This window comes from Macrotis lagotis, chromosome 7 (assembly GCF_037893015.1).
Source record: "Macrotis lagotis isolate mMagLag1 chromosome 7, bilby.v1.9.chrom.fasta, whole genome shotgun sequence".
NCBI lineage: Eukaryota > Metazoa > Chordata > Mammalia > Peramelemorphia > Peramelidae > Macrotis > Macrotis lagotis.
Genome location: NC_133664.1, coordinates 110,250,909 through 110,269,205, shown reverse-complemented (window position 1 = coordinate 110,269,205; position 18,297 = coordinate 110,250,909). Strand labels below are relative to the sequence as shown.

The 18,297-nt window shown below is 36.6% G+C and overlaps 1 protein-coding gene across 2 annotated transcripts in view; it reads right to left on the bottom strand.

Annotated features, from left to right (window-relative positions):
• Positions 1-7,453: 7,453 nt before the first annotated feature.
• Positions 7,454-18,297, bottom strand: part of ATP6V0A4 (ATPase H+ transporting V0 subunit a4) — an 87,374-nt gene continuing 76,530 nt past the window's right edge. For both annotated transcript variants that reach the window (XM_074193591.1, XM_074193590.1), the window contains 5 exons: positions 16,918-17,019; positions 14,712-14,843; positions 10,972-11,089; positions 10,054-10,225; positions 7,454-8,135 (listed from right to left, as the gene is read on the bottom strand). In XM_074193591.1, coding sequence (XP_074049692.1) covers positions 8,042-8,135; positions 10,054-10,225; positions 10,972-11,089; positions 14,712-14,843; positions 16,918-17,019 — 618 coding nt within the window. In that variant the 3' untranslated portion in view covers positions 7,454-8,041. The remainder of the gene's footprint in view (positions 8,136-10,053; positions 10,226-10,971; positions 11,090-14,711; positions 14,844-16,917; positions 17,020-18,297) is intronic.

Below are 18,297 nucleotides of genomic sequence, written 5' to 3'. Positions count from 1 at the left end.
ACATCTAGAAGAGCAAGGAAGGGGCATAGGTGGCAAAGGTCAGAAAGAAGATATTGTTGATTTAAATTGTTTGCAGTTAGAAAAAAGAGGGGATAGAAGGCAATAGAGAGCTTAGTACTACAAACTCTGTCCAGTGACCAGGCAGCTTGAGGGTTTAATGGGACATTTGACTTGTGTCCCAAAAATAGGAACACGTTTTTCCACTTCAAATAAGTATAGGATATAATCTTTAAAAAAGAAAAAAAAAGGCATGAGGGCAAACAAAGGGCTGCCTCAGATGAAGGGAAACAAGGGCACATTAGACCAAAAGGAAAACCTTAGGTAAATAAATCCAACTCACTGCCTGATCATTCATTTCATTATTTTAAAAAGACTTGATAGGATGCATATTAAAAAATAAAAAATGTCATACATGCTAAATGCACAGTTTCATCCTTAATCCTGTTTTCTCATCCTTCTTTGTACTTAGCTAGGGGGTGCAGTGGATAACAAGCTTGACATAGAGTTAGGAAAAACTGAGTTCAAATCTGATTTTAAACTCTTCCTAGTTGTGTGACCCTCTGCTTTGGTTTCTTCATCTACATAATGAGGATGAAAGCACCTTTCTCCCAGGATTGTAGTGAGAATAAAATGAGACAGTATTTATAAAGCATTTACAAGCCTTAAAGCATTATAAAAAAAACTAGCCTAGTTATTATTAAACCCTTACTATACCTCAAGTCCTGGGCTAAGTATTGGGGACACAAAGAAAAGCAAAATAAAAAGAAAAATGTTTTTATGTGGAAATGTTTGTATTTATTAATAACAAATATTAAAATATTTTAAACTTAATGGCAAAGACCCCCTTTGGAATCCTCTTTTAGATTTTCATAAATTTGTAAGCAAACCTGAAAGGAAATGTTTTCCAAAAAAGAAATAACTTGACAGTCATGATTTATTCATTCATTGATTCATTCAGAATTTACCAGACCTCAGTTTTTTTATCTGTAAAATGGAGGAGTTAGGCAAGGTGACCTTCTAAGGTTTCTTCCAACTGCAAGTCTATCATTTTATGAGTGGCTGCCAGTTGTTCCTGTACTAATCATTACAGATAATGAGGATGCCTCCCAATGGCTTGATCCAAATTTCTCTGATTTATTTCTAGAAAGCCAGTTCCTGAAAAGAACACACACACACACACACACACACACACACACACAAAAGAACAACAAAATGGAAGGCAAGTCATACCTGCAAGTTGCTTAAAATCTAATAGGTTTTTTTAAAATGGAAATAATGACCAATGTAAAGGAAAAAACCTTTGAAACAATAAATAGTTCTAATTAACTGAATGATTAACTATACTTCTAAAGTACTGATGAGGAAGCATGCTGACTAAAGATAAAGGACTCAAGAAGCAGAATAAGACAAACCTAATCTGTTTTGCTTGACTGTACAGATTTGATTCAAGGATTTTATTTCTCTATTTTTTGATGAGGTGGATAATTGACTTGGAAGGGAGAGCTAGGGTACTGATAGAGTTGCTAAAAAGAAAGAAAAGTAAATGAGGATAACTGAAGGACAATTTTTTTAAATGCTCATAAGTGAAAATCAGAACACATCACAGGCAAGAAAGTTAAAAGAAAGGCAAGCTATATATAATTGAGATATATACTCTATATTATTTCAGTTATATTTGTTATATATAAGGAAATTATTACTTTATTCAGTGTTGTAAGTTCAGAATTAAAAAATTCTAAAACAATAATTAAAAAATCTTGAATGTTGTATGAGGTCAAGGACCAAAAAAGCTTGACCCTAGAGAAAAGCTGAGAAAATATGCCTCCCTCCTCTCAATGAAGAGATAGAAGATTGTGGTTGTGATTGCACTAACAGTCACTGTTAATGTATTGGTTGTTTTTTCCTGAAAAAAATAAAATTGTTTTGCTATTTGGTTTGGTTTGGTTTTTATCTTTGTTAAGAGGGAAGTGTCCCCAGATAAAGGGAAAGAGGGAGAATGGGAGCAATATATTCAGAAATGAAAATGATGTAAAACCAAAAGGCATCAATTAAAACTAAAGCAAATAAGTTTTCATTTATTCCAAAAACATTTCTTAACATCAACAATGAATAAGGCCCTATTGCAGAGGATTCAAAGAGGACTAAAACATGTTCTCTGCCCTCACAATGCCTAGAGAACTTCTATGATTTTTTGGGTCAATTTTCTTATGAATAGTTAGACATGCTCTCTTCTCCTGCCTGGCATTCAACCAAGTTAATCAATCAGTTAATGAAAGAACATTTTTAAAGTCTTTACTAAGTTTCAGGTATTCTCTAGCTAGCATTAAGAAGAAATAAAGCAGGGTGGCTAGGTGGCACAGTGGATAAAGCACTGGCCCTGGAGTCAGGAGTCCCTGGGTTCAAATCCAGTCTCAGACACTTAATAATTACCTAACTGTGTGGCCTTGGGCAAGCCACTTAACCCCATTTGTCTTGCAAAAACCTAAAAAAAAGAAGAAGAAGAAGAAATAAAGCAAAAACAACCCCAGATCTCAGAGTTTTCTTTTCTTTTTTTTTTTAATATTTTTTAAAATTTTATTTGTTTTATTTTTGTTTGTTTTTATTTTTTTAATTTATTTTATTTTTAAACTTTTCCCCCAAGCAACATGCAAGGAGCAAGTTTCAACATTTACTTCCTAAACCCTGAGTTCCAAATTCTCTCCCTTTCTCCCACCCCACTTTCCCCATTGAGAAAGCAAGTTCCTTGGTATAGGTTAAAAATGTATAGCCATGCAAAATCTTACTAAAATAGTCATGTATAAAAGTAAACATACTTCCCCCACCCAAAGAGAAACCTCAAGAAAAAAAGTGAAAAAAAAATATGCTTGTCTGAATTCAGACACCATTAGCTCTAGCTTTTGGATGAATAGCATTCTTTATCATAAGTGCATTAGAGAAATTATTTAAAAATATTTTTCCCCACAGGCTATTGCTAGTATCCTATTCCCCCCACCTCTATTTATTCTATTCTCTCTCCTTTCACCTGTCCTTCAAGTTTGTTGCATCTGAGCACCCTCTCCCATGATCTTCCCTCTCTTCTATCACCTACACCCACCCCCACCTCCCCACCCCCCCCAGTCTCCTCTCTCTCATCCCTTTCCTTTCTTATTTTCTTCTAGGGTAAGATGGATTTCTATACCCAATTGAGTGTGTATGTTATTCCCTCTCTGAGCCACTTCCGATGAGAGTAAGACTCACTTACTCCCCCTCACTTTGCCCTCTTCCACCCCACTGCAAGTTTTTCTTGCCTCTTTTATGTAAATAATTTACCCCATTCCACCTCTCTTTTCCCTTTCTCTCAGTACCTTCCTTTCTCCCCCATTAATTCCATCTTTTTAATATAGTATACCTTCAAATTCAGCTCCCTCCCTCCTGTCCTTTGCCTATATATGTTTCTTCTAACTGCTCTAATAAATGAAAAGGTTCATATGAGTTATCAGTATCATCTTCCATGCAGGAATACGAACAGTTCAACATCATTAAATCCCTCATAATTTACCCTTCTCATCTTCCCTCTCTATGCTTCACCTGAGTCCTGTACTTGGAGACCAAACTTTCTGTTCAGCTCTGGTCATTTCATCAGGAAAGTCTGAAAGTCCTCTATTTCATCTTTCCCCCCCCTGAAAGAAAATGTTCAGTTTTGCTGGGTAATTGATTCTCAACTGTAATCAAGTTCTTTTGTCTTCTGTAATATCATTTTTCAAGTCCTATGATCTCTCAATGTAGAAGCTGCTAAATCTTTTGATATCCTGATGGTAGCTCCATAATATTTGAAATGTTTCTCTCTGGTTGCTTCTAATATTTTCTCCTCGACTTGGGAATTCTGAAATTTGGCTATAATATTCCCGGTAGTTTTCATTTTGGGATCTCTTCTCAAAGAGTTTTCTAACAGGGAAGATAACATATACAAAAATTAATATGTATACAAATTAGATGGAAAGCACAAGAGATGGGGCTTGAGCTGAGTTTTAAAAACAATATAACATTCTAATAGAAAGAAATCAGGAGGGAGGAATTACCCAAGTTATGGACCATAGCTAGAACAAAAACATAAATATAGGAGACAGTGCATCCATCACATGAGATGAACAAGAAGACCACTATGACTGGACTTAGAGTACATGGAAGGGAAAATTATACACATGCCAACTAAGTTCATCCCCAGTGAACAAGAAGATCACTGTAACTGGACTTGGGAGTACATAAAAGGGAAAATTATACACATGCCAACTAAGGTCATCCCCAGACCTTAGCCAATATATTAGTTTGAGAAAGCAAACTTCTGAGGACTCCAGACTTGGATTATGCCTGTGACCCTTTAGCTTTTCCCTACCATTCATTCCCCATATTCACAGCTGGGTGTGTGGTGAGGTCTAAAGTGCTGTGTGTCAGAAAGAGGCCCCTGACCAGAGATCAAAAAGGGGAGAGATCTGTCTCATGGGGAACCTTACCTCATCACAAAAAAACTAACGAAAATGAGCAAGAAGTCCCAATCAGACATGAGCAACTATATGATCTCAGAATTAATTTTCATCAGGGTTAAAACTGACATTTTGATTTTATTCAGCTGCTTTCCTGAGACAAGACAAAAATAAGTGTGGAAGGAGAGGAGGATGCTCAAAACCAGGGTTATTACTTAATTGAGACAATCATATCTTTGCCCAAGGACAAAAAATTTAGTAGAGATGCTAACAGCATCATTCTGAGTGGTTTCCCTCCCCTCCACCTCCCTGGGTGGCTTACAAATGTCCTTTCTGGGACCTGATTTCTCCTGGCCCAGCTTGATTTCTGGCACTTGGGCAATTCATAAGCAAGAGGGTTCGAACAAAGCTAATCTACATCATAACCTCCTCCAATACTGTTTTTACCAATCAATTGTAAAGGAAGATATAGAAAAATCTTATTCCAGATTCCACTATTTTAGATATTGTAGTAATGTCTGCCTTCTCCTCCTTAAACCAAATGCAATAAGAATTTAATTGACTCCTTAAACCAAATGCAATAAGACCTATGGGGGAAAGAAATACTGTCAGCTCATGGTTTGACTTACTGTATGAATTCACATGAAAATAATAAAACTTAATTTCTTTAAAAAAAGGTTCCACGTTGCCCATGTGAGCAAGTGAAGTTCAGGGAAAATTTCAGAATTGGGGTTACAACAATGGATTGGTTGAAAAAAATTCAGGCTAGACTAGAGAAGAGATGAGGGAGTAGAAGCCATGAGGTTTTTAAAAGTAACTTTTTTGCTATCTTTTTTAAAATATTGAATTCCAAATTCTCCGATTCTTCTTGAACTAGTCCACTTCTTGAGAAAGCAAGAAATTTGGTCTACATGTAAATTCATGAAAAACGTTTTCATATTAGTCATGTTGCAAAGAAAAGACAAAAAAAATCAAGAAAAATAAAGTTAAAGTATGTTTTAATTTGCTTTCAGAGTTCATTATTCCTCTCTGGAAGTATAGTCTTTTCATCATGGGTCCTTTGAAATTTCCTTGATCACTATAGCTAAATCTTTCACAGTTGATCATTGTTATAATATCATTCTCACTCTGTTCAATATCTCAGTTCTTCTCACTTCATTTTGCATTAGTTCATATAAGTCATCCCAGGTTCTGAAATCATCTGAAATCTGAAATCATCAAATGTTCATTACTTCTTTTAGCACAATAGCATTCCTTCATAATCACATGCCACATTTTTTATTCAGTCATTCAAAAAAAAAGATGGGCACATGATGACTGTTTTCAAGTATTTAGTGGAAATGAAATTATATTTGCATTGCTTGGTGCCAAAGGTGAGAAGCAGGAAAAGTGCATAAAAATTTCAGGGGCAGATTTCAGTTTGGTGTAAGAAAAAACTTAAAAAAAATTTAGATCTAAAAGTGGAATGAATGGTCATAGGAGATAACAGCCTCCTCCCACTGGAGTACAGGCTAGATGACAACTTAACCGTGATATTGTAGATATTCATTGGACTCAAGTTTCCTCCCAACCCACAGATTCTATGTAACTGTCAGGAGAGAAAGATGTTCTGGACAGTGAGTCCAAAACTAGGAGCTGTATCCTGGTGTTCTCATACGGGCTATATTGCGAGATAAATACTGAAGTAATGGAGGAAAAAGAACAGAACAATCTCTCAAGTCCCTTCCAAGTTCAGGATCAATGATCCCTCTACACGTAGTTCTCCTTGAATGGACAAGGAAGTCTTTTACAATCAAATTCTAATCTCTCTTTCCAGTCTTTATACCTACCTCACATAGTTATTGTGAAGATTAAATAAAATAATAATTGTAAAGTGTTTTACAAACCCTTCTTCATCATTTTTCAGTTGTGTCTGACTTTTGTGACCCCATTTGGGGTTTTCTTGGCAAAGATATTGGAGTGGTTTGCCTTTTCCTTCTCTGGTTCATTTTATGGATGCAGAAGAGAGACAAATAGGGTTAAGTGACTTGCCCAAGGTCACACAACTAAGTAAATGTCCAAAGTCAGATTTGGACTCAGGAAGATGAGTCTTGACATCAAGTCAAACACACACACACACATTCCTTCTATGTAGACTATTGCAAACCAAACCAGCCCCTCTATTTCCTATACATGTATTTCATGTCTGTACCTTTTCACTATACCTAGGTATATATTCTCTTAAAATTCTGAATTCCCTCGAATGCCCGCTGTCTCCATGAGGATCTTCCTAATTCTCCCTATTGTTACTGTCTTTACATATTCTTTTGTGAATGTTTCAATTTATTTATCTCTGTGCATATTTTTCATACACTCCTCTCATGCAGGAGTTGTTTGGTTTTTGACTTTGTATCAGCCCATAATAGACCCTTAAGAGGAGGTTCTGGAGGCAATGGAGGTATAGTGAAAAGAGCAGGGAGGGATTTATCATTTGCCAGCAATCTATCTGAAAATGAGATTCAGGACCTTCATCTAGTTTGGAGGGAGGGCTGCCATCTGAAATCTTGCTGAGGCTAACTTGTTCTTTCTCTCAAGAATCCCATTTTTCAAATCTTGAAGCCTGAACCAAATTGGCAATAGTCTTCAGTTACTTCAGCAAAACAAAGCAACTGATGATTTCATGCAGTCACACTTCATTCCAAAGGATTTAGCAACCCATAGACACACAGAGAAAGAGATCGACCAGCCCACCAAAAAAGAGAACATTATCCTTTCTTCCTCATCTCTGGAGCAGAAATTCGTGAGAAAGCTCCTAATCTTGTAATGTTAAACCCTAGATAAGTCAGAGGAAAAGGTTATGGGAAGGCTGTTAGATAAGCATTATCTAATTAAACTAATCCTTTATGGGATTAGTCAGGGACCCCCCTACTTTCCTCAAGTTGGCTAGAAAGTCAATACAACTTTGCTTTGGAGCTTTTGAAAAAAAAAAGCATCATTTCTAAGTAAATAGTGACACAATGGAGATTTATTCCCTTTAATATAGTTTAATATATGTAAACAGAAAATCACAAACCAAAAGTCCTTCTTTGACAGATAATGGGAGACGGTATGGAAGAAGAAACTAAATCCTGGTCAGGCGCTCAGGATATGGAAGTTCTATTGTCCTGGTTCTACAATTAGCTAAGTCATTTTCCCTTTGCTTCTCCGTTTCCATATCAGTAGAATGGGAAGAGGGCAATGTCAATCTTAGTGATCTCTAATGTCCCATTTCTGCTCTAAATATTCTACTAACAAGCCTGTTTCCTTGTTTCTCTAGGATTTGTTCATTTGATTTACTATTTGGGACTTTAGCTTAGGTCCAAAGACTTTTTTTTCCTCCCTATTTGGCCCATGAGCAGAAATCTTTTCTTTAGGGTATGGCTAAATCCTAACAGATCTTAAGGCTTAGAAGCAAAGAAAGCAATGCTTTATGTGTCGGATTAATTCAGAACAATGACTTCATTGAATTCCTTGCCCAGGACTGATTTTTAAAAACTCTGTTAGTTTAATTAAAAGAGAGACTTGATCCAGGAAGTTGGGGAACCACCATCAGCATTTTAGGTCTACTCTTCTGCTGTCCCATCCAGGATCTCTTTAAAGGAGAAAGGAGTAAACTTGTAGCCGCATCCAGTGTAGAATTTGTTCTGGAACTCAACCCTAGTTCAGAGATTAGAAAAGGCAAGTTAGACACATATGGATTCAAGATTAGAAGCTTTAAAACCATCAAGAACTGTCAAAATTGAGCACATAGATCTAAAAATGAATAGGGTATGGGCAACTGATAGCCAAAAACACTGTTCCCATATTCAAGTGTTGGTCTTCCATCTAGTCTTTCCACTATTCCACCTCTTTCATATCTCTAACTTTTCTTGGTCTCTTCCTCCCCCCCTTCTTTAGCCTTTGCTTTAGTGATTGTTTAGTTTTGGGGTTGTTTTTTTTTTTTTTGGTTTTGTTTTGTTTTGTTTTTTAGTTTTTGCAAGGCAATGGGGTTAAGTAACTTGCCCAAGGCCACACAACTAGGTAATTATTAAGTGTCTGAGGCTGGATTTGAACTCAGACTGACTCCAGGGCTGGTGCTCTATCCACTGCACCACCTAGCCACCCCTAGTGATTATTTTCATAGGTAATATACTTAATGGGAAAATTTGTTGAAAAAAAGCAAACAGAACAAAACCAAAAAAAAAAAAGGCTCTCACAGGAGCCATCTTATTGAGATGACCAGGGGGTGATGACAACTGAGGAGGTTGCTCATTTCTGAGAGGTATACATAATTCCTTCTTTAAAGATGTGATTATTCAAGAACTGCCAAACTTAAAAAGGCTAACATCAACCAGTACATCCAGGGTCATTCTCTTCCATATCTTGCCTCTGGACCCAGATGGCTCTGGAGAAGAAAAGTGAGACTGGTGGCTTTGTACAGCACTCCTTCCCTTAATTCCAATTCACTTGCATATCATGATATTACCTTCCTGTGTCATGGTCCTCTTTGAAAACAAAGGACATAGAACAAAAGTAATATTCATAATATAGAAACAGTGACCAAAATTTGAATAAGGGTTGGTCCTCAACTGAAGCAGAAGACTGTGACACAGACCCTGATAGACTGAGATTTGTCCTCAGATAATAGGATAATGTAGCATAGCATAGAGGCTAGTAGAGTGCTAGATCCAAAAACAGGAAGACCTGTGTTCAAATCCCGCCTTAAATATTCAGTGGCTTGTGAGTTCTTGAGTAAGTCACCATAACCTCTCAGCTACCTATCTGTGAAATGGGTATGATAGTAATAGCATCTATTTCACAGGGTTGTTGTAAGAATCAAATGAGATTATATAAAGTGCTTTGCAAACATTAAAGTGTGATACAAACATTAACTATCGTGACAGTCTCCTCTTCCCTAAGCCCCTTCATTGAAATATTTTGCTCTTCACTGATCACCATACTTTTCTTTTCCCCTTCTCATCCTAGAAGTGAGTTACCCATACTGTCAGTACATTTAGATTTTTTCTTTTCCCATTTTTCAAAATTTCATTGGAAACTTCTGGTTAGTCTTCCCTTCTAGACCCATGATGCTCATTTTTTAGGGTCCCCCTTCCCTCAGACACCCTGACTTTTTTTTTCTCTATCACTGTATAAGGTGAGAAAACATGATACATACACATGTGGGTGTCTGCACACCTAGAGGCCCCCTGGCTCGAACTGCAAGGAGGACATGCCCTAAGATTGTCACTCTCTGGTCTCATGTAGACCTGACCACATCACCAATGTTGACAAAGACCCAGAGTGAAGACATACATATACACAACAACTCAACTTTTCAAGGATCTTGTAGTGTTATTTTTATTGTTATTATTATTATCATAATTATTATGGTAGATGCTCAAAACAACCCTCTTAGATAACTGAGGAAACTGAGGCAGACATTAAATGAATTGCTCAGGGTCATTCAGCTATTTGACTTCAAGTCTTCCTGATTCTAGATCCAGAACCCTATCCACCATGCTATTTACCTTAATCAAGGGAAATTATAGATGCAGAGACATTACCATAGAGATTTTAAGGCATGGGCAACACCTACCAGTGAAGTCGAAGTGCATGTAGGAAGGCTGAGAGACCCTCCATGACCAGAAGGATGGCAACAGTCAGAACAGCAAAGAAGGCAAAAATGATGAAAACTCCAATGAGGCCTCCCCAGCTTCTCTGGTGGAGGCCAATGCTCATCACCATATTCCAGAGTACTTCTGACAATTCTGTGAGGCAAGACAAGGATAAGTTTAAACAAGTAATATCTCTTCTGATAAATACATTGGGGCTAACTGGTTGGGATACCTTCCTTTCTCTATATAGAAGGATCTATGCATAGATGAAAATAGCCTAACTTGAATCCTTAGGTAAAAGCCTGGAAATCCTCAAAGGAATTTTACCAATCCCTATGCTCATTTGATTATAGGTACAATCAAAATCACCTGGGCCATTATCCCAGATTTTTTAGAGCTGTTTTTCTTTGTCTTCTGGGATATAAAAGAACATGGGTCCAAAGCACAGGAAGTAGTGATAAAATAGGAAAGGTACATGCCTGACTGCCTTCCTAGTTTTTGCTCTCTACAATGCAAATCTAAAATTATTTTGCAATGAGGTGACTAAGAATGACTTAGGGGACTGACAGATTAAGTCACTTGCCCAGTCAGTATATCAAAACCATTCAGTTAAGAACGATCACATTCTTTTGCTGACTGGGTAGCAGTACCCAGTCCTCCTAAAACCTGAACTCATCCCAAATCCCAACCCCACCCTCAAGTCCCAGAATCATTTATATTTCCCCTGAATTTATGCAAAAAAAGGAGTAGCCATCTCACTTTAGATGTTTGCAATACTTTTAATAAAGGACCTTTCTCTCTTAGAGAGTAGTACAAATGGAACAGAAAAGGCAAACTTTACTTTGATAAATCAGGACCCTTCCCTCAGACACCCTGACTTAATAATAGTAATTACTTACGAGCATGAGCCAGGCTGAGAGCCCAGAGCCGAAGATAAGATGCTGTGTTGGAAATGCAACCCAGGCAATACTCAATGGTATGGATAGCTTGGTGGACAAAGACGTCTCCAAAATCAAACTGAAATGAACAGGGGAGTAATTATACTGGGACCACTTCACTGCTTTCCCCTCCTTCCTGGATTGATTCCAGGGGAAAATGCAGACAAGAAAATGGAAGAGTCAATCGAGAATTTATAATACTATATACAGAGAAGGAGGTAAAAATCACTTTCTGTCCCTCAAGAAATACTAACAATTTAAGTTGGGAAAGAAAATGAAGAATCATATGCACATGAAATTACCACTGAAGAAAACGATAATGTGGCTAAAAAAGATCAATAAAATAAGGATATACATAAGAAATCAGAAGAGAACAGGGTCAATGTGGATTCATTAGGAAACTATTCTTTGAGGACTTGAGTTTCTATTCAGGTCTTAAATGATTTCAGAAAAGATGGCAGAAAGGGTGAATCAGATGAACAATAGTGCCCCCCAAAGGATGAATAAGCTGTAGGGTGGGGAAAAATATAGCAAATTGGGGACTGACCAGAACTGGAGGACTGAGGGAAGGTTTAAGAGGTTGGCCATAAAGGTGGACCATTTACAGAAGGACTTAAACAATAAATGAAGCAATGAGTATTTACCAATTCCCCACTAAGTGATTAACACTGTTCTAGATACTGTAGGAGTTTAGAAATATAACTGTTTAGCTAAGGAGAAAAGACAAACACGCTTAAGCTAATCAGAAAACAATTTAATGTTAAAACTTCCTAATACTACATAAAAAACAGTAGGAAGGAAAGTTGAGATTTGATAATAGACATATAGGTTTTTGCATATAAAGAAAATTTGGGGCATGGCTAGGTGGTGCAGTGGATAGAGTACCAACCCTGGAGTCAGGAATACCTGAGTTCAAATCCAACCTCAGACACTTAATGACCTAGCTGTGTGGCCTTGAGTGAGCCACTTAACCCCATTTGCCTTGCAAAAACTAAAAAAAAAAAAAAATTTGTTTGAAGATATAGTTCCCCCTATCGAAAATTATGAGACGGGGCAGCTAAGGTGGTGTAGTGGATAAAGCACTGGCCCTGGAGTCAGGAGTACCTGGGTTCAAATCCGGTCTCAGATACTTAATAATTACCTAGCTGTGTGGCCTTGGGCAAGCCACTTAACCCCATTTGCCTTGCCAAAAAAAAAAAACCTTAAAAAAAAAAAGAAAATTATGAGACAATCCTAAGAGATCTGTTACAGAAAAACTATGGAGTCTGAATGCAGAGCAAAGCATACCATGTTTGCTTTTTAAAACTTCCTTTGTGCTTTTTCTTTATTTCTCATGTTTTTTTCCCCTTAGTTCTAAGAAAATATGTTAAACGTGATTGTACATAACCTATATCAGATTGTTCACTGTCATGGGAGAGAGGAGAGAGGGTGGTAGAAAAATGTGGGACTCAAAAACATGCAAAGGGTAGAATGTTGAAAACTATCTTTGCATGTAATTGGAAAAAATAAAATAAAAGCTTTGTTAAAAAATATTTACTTGAGTATATAATTCCCCTATGGAAAAACAATCAAACATGGTAGAGAATAGGGCTTTTTAATAGAAATTCATCCACTCTATGTCCCTTTGTGACTCCAAGAATACAAAAGACTCAATTGATTTATTATTAATACAGAAGAAATTATAGATATTAAACTAATCTCTCCAACTACTTACACATAAAAAGGACAATAATAACATTGAAAAAATTTATTAGACTTGCTGCTATCACACTTTTTTCCTCTTCAGGTCACTCCAAAAGAAGTTCAGCCAAACTAAGAACAGATCCCTTAGAAATGACCAAAGTCAAGTCCTGCAGATAATAGCAACAAAAGCAACAACTCTTTCTAACACAAAGTCTTAGAAGCATCAAAATATTCAAGTTAAATAATGGAGTGCACTTACAGATACTAATTTTGAGCTTATATTTAAACTCCATTTATTTAGACATTGAATAACCCTCATTTTAACAATCAAATAACATCTATTTTGATTAGAAATAGTTCAGAATTAGGCTATAGAATTGGAAATCATCTATACAAGTTGCAATTGAAAGTGAAAGGAAACAAAGTCAAAAGAACAAATCCCAAGACCCAAATCTTAGACAATATACACACTGAAGGGGCAGAAGGAGTAATGGAACTCAAAGGAAACAGAAGGTAAAGCCAGAGTGTTAGAATGAAAACAAGTATATTTCCATGAATACAAAGACTGGAGCAAATTTCAAGAGAGGGTGGTCAACAGGGTCATGCATGCTACAAGAGAGGTAAAGCACAAGGAAAAGGTCTGTAGATTCAGTGAACTTGTTATTGGTAATCTCTGAGAATGCATTTTCACCCATCTAGAGTTCCCACTACTGGGTTTATACTCCCAAACAAATTGAAGAAAAAAGGAAAAGGAACTATGCATACAAAAATATTTATAGCAGCTATTTTCGTGGCTCTAAAAAACTGGAAACTAAGGACTGTCCTTAGACTGGGAACAGCTAAATAAATCATGATCTATGAATGTCATAAAATAATGTTGTGCCATGAAAAATGATGAAATGGACAATTTTCAAGAAAACTGGAAAGATCTCTGTGGACTGATGCAAAACTTGGACAATGCTCTATACAATAACATTATACAGAAAAACTTTGAAAAACTTTAGAATATAGATTAATGCAGTGATAAGAACAAATCCAAAAGAATGAAGCTAAAACATGCCATTCTTCTTTTAATAGAAATATGATTAATTTAAAATGCTGAATGTGAGATTTTTTTTCCTGGCGAACTATGTAGCTGTATTGAGGGATACATTGAGGGCTGTTTTATTGTTGTTGTTGTTATTGCAATTTTGTTTTTTAATTTGTCCCATGAGGGAAAGATCAAGGAAAAGTCAGACTATAATAAATATATATGGAAACAAGGCATTTAAAGAAAAAGGGTACTAATAGTTGGTAGGGGGAGGAGTCAGGAAAGAAGTCTTCATAGACTTGAGCTACATTTTGAAGGAAGAGAAGGGAAACAAAGAACTTTTCAAGATAGGGGAACTCCACCCATGATTTTTGGTAGAAAAGGAAAAGCAAGTAGAGACCGAAGATATTGAAGAAAAAGACTTGCAAACACAATAGGAAGAAATTAACTTTAGTGGAGAAAATGAGTGTAAAACAGGGATAATAAAGGATGATGGGGGGGGAGATTGCACTTAATGGCCTTGGTCTTGGTCAGATAGAAGATTTGTTTGTTATATGTTAATTAAAAGTAAATTGGGATTCTTATAAATCAAAATAGGCTAGAAAAGGATTCTTATTCTTTTTGTATCATGGAGTCCTTTGGCAGGAGTATGAAGCCTATGGGACTCTTCAGAATGTTTTTACTTTGTAAAAGCATTTTAATGCATAAAATAAATGAACAGGAATTATAAGACAACTAATTACATTGAAATATAAATTAAAAAAAATTTTTTTTAGTTCACATACCCCAGGTTAAGAATTCCTTGATAATATTGTCAGCCATTAGTTATTTTTTTGGTTAACAAAATGTACTACTCATAATTCAAATTTTTACTAATTATGATTGTGGTCTCCCATTGGATTTGCCATTTTATTCTAAAAGATATCAATAAGATGATTTTAAAACTTGCATATAACATGAAAAGTCACCCTTTCCATTCCCCATGTACCTCCTCTTCATGGTCATTATGCTCCCCATGGGCACCAGTAGAATTCTTGCCAGCATTCTTAGGTTGACTGGGTCCATCCCCCTGATTTTCTGTGGAATGATCATATGTGGAATTCTGACTGCTAATAAGGGCCTGCAATCATCAGAGAAGCAACAAACATGAAAACAGCAATTTAGGTTTTCCCTTCATTAAACTAATGTTATCTTACAACCTACTACACAGTCTAGGTAATTCTCATAAATATTGTATTGCTATTGTCAGAAATAGAAGGAGTTCTTTTATTGTAACAAGTGTTTATTCAATATTTTGAAAAAGTTGATATATTGGGCTTAACCAATCAAAATAAAAAACGATATCAGTATAAGGAAAGGATTAAAGTGATGAGGAAGGAGTAAGAGAATTAATAAGCAAAGGCATGAGGACAGAAATGTGGAGAACAATGAATAGAGACCACTTTGGATGGAAGCTAGAGTTCATGGAGTAAAGCAAAATGAGATAAGGACAGATATTGGATCTATGACTTCATTGACAAAGGTAAGGAAACTTGCTTTATCAGCACAGGTCAGGAACCTATAGTCTGTTCATGCAACCAGTATAAGAGGCAAGACCCCTTGCCCTGAACCCCAATATAATATTCATTATGCTATTTTCCTGAAATAAATTTGGCAAACTAAGATCTTATGAGAACTTGAATACCAAGATAAAAGATTTTTTTTTAGGTTTTTGCAAGGCAAACGGGGTTAAGTGGCTTGCCCAAGGTCACACGGCTAGGTAATTATTAAGGGTCTGAGACCGGATTTGAACCCAGGTACTCCTGACTCCAGGGCAGGAGCTTTATCCACTGCGCCACTTAGCCGCCCCTAGATAAAAGATTTTAATGTTATTTATTAGACAATTGAGAACCATTGAAAGGTTCTGGGTGGAGTGGAATGAAACAAATCTGTGCCTAAGATTCTTTTGGATAAATTGAAGCATGGAAATGGAAAGACCTATCAGAAGACTACTGCAGGGGCGGCTAGGTGGCGTAGTGGATAAAGCACCAGCCTTGGAGTCAGGAGTACCTGGGTTCAAATCCGGTCTCAGACCCTTAATAATTACCTAGCCGTGTGGCCTTGGGGAAGCCACTTAACCCCGTTTGCCTTGCAAAAACCTTTAAAAAAAAAAGAAGAAGAAGACTACTGCAACCATCCAGGATGATTAAGTCCACTGCTGGTTTGGTGGCAGTAGGAAGAGGGAGGGATATGAGAAATATTGCAAAGTTGGAATCAATGGAACAATGGGCAAAGGGAGGGGGAAATGACAAAGTTCTATATGAAGGAATAAAATAAACTGACCACCATATGATTTTTTGATTAAACACCCAATATTTTCTTAAATAATTCAAACTAAATTGAAAAAATTTGCAATAACCTGGAAAGTATGTTGTCCCATTACATTCCACTCAATCATCCATACTTGTAAAAAAAATATGAGTGCTTTTTATTTGATTTGGGGATACATCTTGGAATTTCTTTTTTGCTTCCAGAAGGTTAGCTTTCCTATTTCAGTTATTAGAGTGAGTCCTCCCTTGAGTACACACATGCAGTCAGCCAAAGAATAGGATAGACAAATGGTTAGAAATACTGGCAGGAAATTAACGTTAGATCATAGATAATACCCAAGATTGGAAATCAAATATATTTAATTTGCACCATTTCTAGTTTCCATATCCCATCAGGTCTAACTTTGAAAAACTATTCTAACCAATGACTCCACCCCAAGACCTTAGATGGCACAATAGAACCAATCACATGAAACCATTCATAGCCTCATGAAACTTAAAGAGACTGAAGTAAGAAGACAGCTAGATAGCTCAATGGATAGACTTTCCTGGAGTCAGGAAGACCTGAGGTTCAAATCTGACCTCAGAAACTAGCTGTGTGACCCCCAATTGCCTCCATTAAAAAATAATGAAAGAGGAATTAGAGTAAGAGAAAATAAAACTACTATTAATTCTCAGCTAAAATGATGACATCATACAGTATCCCTAAATAAGTCTCAGTTTTGCCAATTTCTTCAGGGTTCAACAGTGTGACCCCAAATCTGAATGAAGCTCACAAAAGATAGGCCAGTACAAGTAGTTTTCCTTCAGATCTACTCACTTACTTTTCTCTGAGCAATCCATTCCTACTTCTGAGAAACACAAGATATATTCAGTGGTTCTTACCTGAGATCTCTGGTGTCTGGCTCGAAGGACAAAAGGTTTAATCAGGAGCATCCATGGCACAGAAATCAAAGCAAAAATAACCAGGAAACTCTGGACTTCTTCCTATCACAGACCAAAGAAGGAGATGCTGTTATCACACTGGGGCTACATACCTAATTACCCCACTAGAGCATATCTTGTTTGTTTTTTGTTTTTAGTTTTTGCAAGGTAGTGAGGTTAAGTGACTTGTCCAAGGTCACACAGTTAGTAAGTATCAAGTGTCTGAGAGCAGATTTGAACTCAGGTCTTCCTGACTCCAGGGCCAGTGCTCTATCCCCAACTACCTTCATCCTTTGAGAGGCCATATTTAATTCCCTATCCTTTCTTTTTTGTATATTATCCTGTACCTAGGTTTTGTTTTGTTAAAAAAAAAAAGCAAAAGTGTGATTTCTACTTTCCTCCCCCATCCTGCAGCCATCCCCATACACATAATTTCTTCTTTGGAAGGTCCTTCTACTGACTTGCAAAAACAGCAAGGGAGTAAAGTACAACTAGGTGGTACAGTGGAGAGATTACCAGTCCTGGAGACCTGAGTTCAAATCCAACCTCAGACTTGAGTCAATCTGGAATTCCTCACAATAAAAAATAATACAAAAGAAACAAAAAAAAATAGTAAGACATCTTCTAAAGGCTTAGTCAGATTTTTCAGAAAGAATCCTTTAATACTGCTCATACATCTTCAGTTGTTCTCATACTTTTAGAGGAATAGGCAGGGGAGAACTACTACTAAAAGTCTACAATAGTCAACTCCCATCCTATAATGATCGACTTAGCTTTATAATTCACACCCTCTCTTAAGTTTTAGCTATAACATACCTGCTCCAAAACAGTGAAGAGGGAGGGAGAAAGAAAGGAGATGAGAGATTACAGATTATGTGATATATCTAGGATCTATTGACTCTGTGCTTAGCTATACCTGGTGCCTCAGTCAGTTCTTCCCTACATGGCAAATACTGCCCTTTTTTGTAATGACTTAAAGGAATATCGTAGTTCAAACTAGAGTGAGCAGGATTTTACTTGGTCCTCTATTCTATCTTCATCTCTACAAAGTAAAGGATATAGGACATTTCACCAGAGCCTTTTATTTTATTGATTATTTTGATATTGATGAAGATTTTATTGATGTTCAGGAGAGGTGAATCTAACTAAGGTTAGCTAATATCTGCACAAGTGGTTTGGGATGTAAGGGTGGGGGAGAATTAGAAAATAACACCAAGACTAACCTTCTGTGCTCAAGGATTTTTCTATTTACTAAAGGCAGCCTTGATTAATGTTAGTAGACCTTGAAAGTGGTTGTAAATTTTGACTCCTTGATATGAAACATATGACATCATGTTGGAA